Raw genomic sequence first — 6,262 nt, forward strand, 5'->3', positions numbered from 1 at the left:
CTGATTTTTTGGAGAAGGAAACTCTTTAGACAGATGATCACTGACCTCTCCTGACCACCGACTTTCACCTTCTGTGGAAAGACCTATATATGCTTCAATGATGATGTCATTTGTCCATTCTTCTAGAGAGAACTAGTCCGACTTTGATCTCGACTTTTTCTCTCTCTTCTCTGTAACACTGCGAACTTTGAAGATGTACTGCTTTCCTCTCCTCTGGTGTGCTTGTAATATCTCGCTCATTTCCACCCACAGGACTTCTCCATGAGGGCTAAACTCCTCTAGCAGGTAAGAGTCCCCAAACTCAATCAGCTCCCCTTTACTTCCTGACTTACAGGAAAACCGGAGAATGCCCTTCCTATTGCTGTTCACCTACAGCAATAGAGGCTACATGTATTTCTCCCACAGCAACGTCACTCTTTTCTTTTATCCACAAACTGCTAATGATGCAGATGGATTCTTTTTGATTTCTGACCATTTTTCTTTCAGAATCACATGCTGAATCAACATAAAAAATCTACGTAGGCAATACAGCATCTCCCCAAGAAATCAGATAGACCTATTTCAATAAGGGTCAACTACTTACAGCTACACAGTGGTTTTTTTTTTAACATGTTTCTGATTCAGCTTTCTCATCGATACTAATAGCTACCTCATTTGCTTAGAGTCAGGGACAAAATCATTTATACAAATTTTGGGCCCATTTAACAAATAAGAATGACTACATGAGAATGATGATGATGATGATATTAAAGGGAAAAAAATCACAAAGTCACAAGATTTAGGATATCAAAGTGTTTATTGAGGTCAAATAAACATATTACAGTCCCATAATTGTTGTTATAAATATTAACATTAGCCTTATATTTAAGTAGCAATATCATATAATGTGTCAATAAATAAATCCATATTAGTAAAATGACATAAATAAAATGTGTAACTATGATAATAAATAAATTCATAAATATAAAGTATCAATAATGGACATGAAGTTATTTAGGGCATTTTTCCCTAAAGAAATGGAAAGTAATTTTTTTTTTGTCGGGGAACAGACATTTGCTTAAAAAATAAATTTCTGTGTATAAAACACCAACTACAATAAAATGTTATTAACAGATCTCATTATGCATGGAAGGTCTGCCTTCTGGTCTTACAGACACAAGTGACATTGTTCTCTTTTCTAAGCTGAGCAGGAGTTTGTTTAGAATCCATACATGATTGTGGAGTTTGGCTTCCCATTTTCCTTATGGTAAAAGCAAACCCCAGAAGATCTTATTGTTATTTCTAAAAGGCAGGAAGGATGAGGTATCCATTCTCCAGCTTTACTGTGGAGAAGTGCACTCATTTCTCAGGGATATAAACAGCAAATCCAGCTCTCCAATTACTTTGATCTCTCCACCTTCTCCAAGCTGTGAACATAAGAACACACAAGTATTTGAGCTTTGGTTACCAGGTATTCTAAAGAGGGGCAAATTAGAGGGAGATGGCATGAGTAGGTAGCTGGAACAGAAAAACCAAGTTTTTACCTTTTATAAAACACTTTGCTAGAAAATGCCCTTTTAGCAAGAGTATAATGCGATTTGCCAAAGACTTTAAAATCATGGCTCTCTGAATGCACAGGGCACCTACAGGCATCAATCTCAGTTGAGATTCAATACCTCCCACTACTGAAGCTCTTCAAACCACTTCCTAACCAGACCACGCAGAGAGAGGCGGTGCTGGGATCTGGGGGACCCAGCCAAGGTGCCACTCATCCTGCCTTGCTCTGCCTGGAGCCCCGCGACTGTCCATGACCACTCAGCTCAAACAGCCTCGAATAAAAGCTACACATCCACCAATACACCTGGGCTTTTCCTGTCCCCACCTTCGTGACCAAGGAGGGGAAAAAAACCAGGTTTTCACATTTGTGGGGAAAATACCAGATGCATCTTGTACAGTTGCTTTAATGAGTAGAAGGCCAGATACAGATGCTAACACCCCTTCTCTCCTCCTTCCAAGCAGTATGCAAACAAGACTTTCAAACTCCGTAGGAGAGGGAGCCCAAATTCAAGTCCAGATCATCCTCCCCCGAAATTCATCGAATCAATTCAATTTGCTCAAGATTATTTCAAAGAGAACAACAGCCTAAGTCATCATTGTCCTCTAGACTTTGATCTCCTTTCTCTTCCTGCCTTCCTCCACCTTTCCATCTTTCCATACTTCTTTGATATAAGGCCAAGGGATATTTTTTATATCTCAAAGACTCCCAAGACTATAAAGAATTTTAAAGCTCCTCTTGCTCTATTGTCTGTCATCCATTCTGCTACAGCCTGCTCTCTGCTTTTACCTCCAGTGACAGGGAATTAATACCCCTGGACTGCCCTCCCACTGCAGACAATGCCCACCAGTTTTTCCTCCTGCTGAGCTTTCTCTGAATAGCATTCCTCTGTCACTAGGCTTTCTGGAACTATAGGGTAAAACAAACAAACAAACAAAACAAAACAAAACAACATATCCACTCTTCCACATGGCAGCCTACTGCAAATGTGAAAGTTGATTCTCTCAAAATGGATTAAAAGCTTTAAAAATCTCTCTGTTTTTTCCCACATAGGTCATCATCAGATTTTCCTCTCCCACGCTTCACTTTTCTAAAGCCAACAGAGGAAGCCAACATGAGGGATGTTTCAAAGTACTTCTCAGCTGTGGCATGCTACTATTCCGCCCTCTACATGTAGTTTACTGTTCTATGACAAGAGAATTAATCTTCACAGTGAAAAATGATAAATCCTTCAGTTATCAAAGGAAGAAAGAGTCATGTTCATTAAATTATATTCCGGAAGAAATACTTTTTATAAAAAAACATCAAGATGGAAAAAAGGGGGGGGGGAGCGGGAATTGAGGCTACGCATGTTACTGAAAATCTCACCAACCAGAGCCTTCGTGTTTCTGAGGTTTAATTGTACCTGCCTGCAAAGTTGTCACTTTCGCTGCTGCTAATCATACCTCTGGTTTTTGGATGAGTCACAATTGCTAGTCTGAGCTTTCTGTTGCTCTTTTCCCCAAATAGGCCACATGACAGTAGCATTCATTGTACAAATGCACACCAGCCTATACCAGGTAGATGCTCACTAGGGGATTGTTGAGGGAGGGAGGAGACTAGAAAAGAAGGAAAGGAGAGAGGAAGAAAAGAGGATGTTCATTTCCCTACAGTAACTCCATTATTAATAATTTCGTTCTGCTTGAAAATGTGTAAAAGAAATTGGGGGTTGTTCATTCTTACTTTTAAGTTAAAATCAATAGCTGTTGGGTATTAGATTATAAAAATTAAATATAAGTATCAATCATTCCAGAAATTCATCCTATATACAAGTCCAGCTTCTTTGTTATGGTGGTTCCAGGTATATGTTTACAAGTTTTAAATTATCAAATTAATGGCTTCAAATAAATTTGGCCCCAGGCACTTCTCTGGTTTTGAACAAATGCTTCTTCAGATTAAATGAATCAGTAGGAACCTTACATTTCCCTAAGAATTAATATGACTAAAAGTCATAGCCATTGCTTCTGGCCCAGATGGGATTCAGAAGACCTGCATTCTCTTCTGGTTCTGCCACTGGCCTTGTCTAGCACTTGAAGTGGTGAAATTAGATCTCCTGAGTTCCCAGCCGGTTCTAGAATTCTATGATTTATAAAATTCGGAAATTGATTTATAAACATATAGACCCATCTACACACAGACACACGCAAATAATCAACCCAATGGCAGGAGAATCAAGTAAAAAAAATCATGAAGTGGGGTAGAAAAAGAAAGAACGGCAAGGAAAGAAAAACATTTTTCTCTTCTATAACTTAGCATTAAATAGTTATCAGTAGTACCTTTTTCACTGTGTCCTTCAGGTTTTGCATATTTCTCTGGATATGCTGGTCATCACCCTCAATATGCTACAAAATGAAAACCAGAATAATTGTTTTAACATTGTGGTACTGAAGCTTAATAAGCCTCCGTGTCTTAAACTGAGGTATGTTACGATTCACCTGGAATTAAAGTTCTTAGCAGTTTTGCCCACAATGACCTAGATTTCACCAGTGACCTAGATTTTCTGAACTCTTGAATTCCCTTGGACACCAAAATCCAGTCATTTCCCTTACACGGGACCTCGCTTCACCTTTGGGAAACCGTACTGAGGTTGAGGTTTGTAGAAAGAGTGGAGTGGTTTATGCAAATCCCGTCAAGAATAAGACCATCACTGTACCTCATCAAAAAGGTGTGCTCAGAACGAGAAATGTACCTAAAACATCTTATGTGAACAGTAGGGCCTCCTCAATAAAGACTAGGCCCCCTTAGCTCTGCCCACTCTACTCAAACCTTTTTTCCTAGCTTTACACGTTCAGAGGCATCAAGCTCATACACGTCTGATTTTGTCACTTCCCATATCAAGAGAGCAGCCATCTTCACTCACCTGCCACCGAACATTAAATCTTCCCGTTTCTGTCTTTCTCTCTTTCCCGTCCCTTCCCTCCATCAATTTATACTTGGTGGATCCATTTCCACTAATAGGCATTTTTCCCTACAGCGCCCAGCACCCTTCTCTGCTCACATGACCTGAGTTGCTGTTTCCCAGGGACAAATAAGCCACCTGTGGTCTTTCACCTTAAAGTCAAAGTGTGACTCAATTAAAGCAAAAGTAAGCACTCTGTGATTCTGACTGATTCCTATAACAGTGTTGCTGAGGCATTCCTTACTGCCAGCACAGGAGGGGCGGTGAGGATCAAGGAGAAAAAGACTTGACGCAGAAGGCGGGATGGCAGGCAGCTGGGAGTGGGTGGACTTAGATGGGAAGAAGAACTTACGCATTGGCTTAGCTGTCTGCTGAGCTTGGCCAGGAAGGGCAGCACCTCCTGCATGTAGGGCTGGAATCTATCAGAATAGGGGAACAGCACTTCTTCAACAGTAAAGTTCAGCACCTGCTTCAACAGATAGCAGCGCTCTTTCATCTGCTAGTGAGCAAGAAACAGCAGAGGTCATGCTAGGCAACATTCAGACAACCCAACCCATCATCACCACCGCTCCAGATAACCACGAATGGCTCCCGGCTCTGTTCATCGTGACTGTGGCTTACATTGATTCCCTGGAACAGTTTGTTCCCAACGAGACGAACATCCGTGTTGTTATCCGCCAGACTAGCCTGGAAGAGAGGAAAAGACTAAGTTCCTGGATGTCAAGGAGCTGGAAGGAATGTCTGTAAGTAGAGCTATACTCTATTCCCCATCCCCAGAGCAGCCCCATGAAGACTAAAGAAAAAAGTCAGATGTGTGTTAGTTTAAAATGATGATCAGAGGATCACGTTTATGGATTGGAAGACTCAGTATTATTAAGATGTCAGTGCTTCCCAATAGGACCTATATATTTAACACAAAATCACAGATAGACAGTAACCCTCTACACTGCTTTTGAAATTCTGTAAATCTAAAATTATTTCAAAATAAAATCTTTTAAAAATTAAAAGAAAATAATGATCAGAGGAATAAAGGGGACAATGAATAGTCAGATGGGCTACTAAATAGCTCATTTTTGGGCAAAACTCAGTGTAATATCTTAAAGCCCAAAAAGGAAAGGTCTCTGGTAAAGTTCGATCTTAAAAGAGTCTAGAAAGAGACAGAAAATGACGGCTGATCTACCAGTAGAGATACGTGCTGGTTTCTTATAGATCTTAGACATGCTCTGAAGAAATTTTAAGAACTATTCCGGTTCCAGGGAGACAAGATGGGAAAGAAATGGGGAGAGAGGTGGAGATGAGTACCTCCTTGGCCAGTGTGAAGGTGCGATTGATGATATAGGGCTCCTGGAAGCGGGACTTGTCAAGCCTGCAGGGAGAACTGACCGGCACAGCCTCTCCTCCCAGTACCGACAGGGCGATGAGAAGGAGGCAGCTGGCGGCCAGAGTCCCTGTAAGGATCGAGCTCACAGACTTCTGCAGGGCAGCCATTGTGGACGACACGAACTCAAGCAATTGGCGACTAGGGAAGGAGAACCTGGTATCGAGAGAACAAGAAACAAAAAGAACAGAAAGGAAAACAAATGAAGTATCGAGAAGTATCATAACACACAAACCGATCATACCAAGTCTGCCGGAGCTCATACCTGTTGTGATGGTTCTGCTTGTGATGGGGAGGGAGAAGCTGCTGCTTTTATAGCCCCCAGGACGCCAAATTGTGTGTGTGTGCGTGAAAAATATGACATCAGCAATTATCTAATTTCCAGGCCTGTCTTCTGAGAACTACCTAACCA

At 41.1% G+C, this 6,262-nt stretch overlaps 1 protein-coding gene across 1 annotated transcript; it reads right to left on the reverse strand.

The window, feature by feature from the left end:
- Positions 1-809: 809 nt before the first annotated feature.
- IL22 (interleukin 22) lies at positions 810-6,000 on the reverse strand. The gene is made up of 5 exons (XM_045507027.2): positions 5,775-6,000; positions 5,094-5,159; positions 4,825-4,971; positions 3,850-3,915; positions 810-1,406 (listed from the first exon to the last, which is right to left on the reverse strand). Exons 1-5 carry the CDS (start codon positions 5,958-5,960, stop codon positions 1,320-1,322), a joined length of 552 nt encoding a protein of 183 aa, XP_045362983.1. The 5' UTR covers positions 5,961-6,000; the 3' UTR covers positions 810-1,319.
- Between the last annotated feature and the right edge of the window lie 262 nt (positions 6,001-6,262).

This window comes from Camelus bactrianus, chromosome 12 (assembly GCF_048773025.1).
Source record: "Camelus bactrianus isolate YW-2024 breed Bactrian camel chromosome 12, ASM4877302v1, whole genome shotgun sequence".
NCBI lineage: Eukaryota > Metazoa > Chordata > Mammalia > Artiodactyla > Camelidae > Camelus > Camelus bactrianus.

What these genes read in the sequence shown, in the direction of transcription:
- IL22 (XM_045507027.2), bottom strand. Translation starts at nt 5,960, where the DNA reads ATGGCTGCCCTGCAGAAGTCTGTGAGCTCGATCCTTACAGGGACTCTG. An exon ending in CCTTCACACTGGCCAAGGAG is followed by an intron (nt 5,160 to 5,774) that starts GTACTCATCTCC and finishes CCTCTCTTCCAG; the next exon opens with GCTAGTCTGGCGGATAACAA. An exon ending in AACTGTTCCAGGGAATCAAT is followed by an intron (nt 4,972 to 5,093) that starts GTAAGCCACAGT and finishes CTTGCTCACTAG; the next exon opens with CAGATGAAAGAGCGCTGCTA.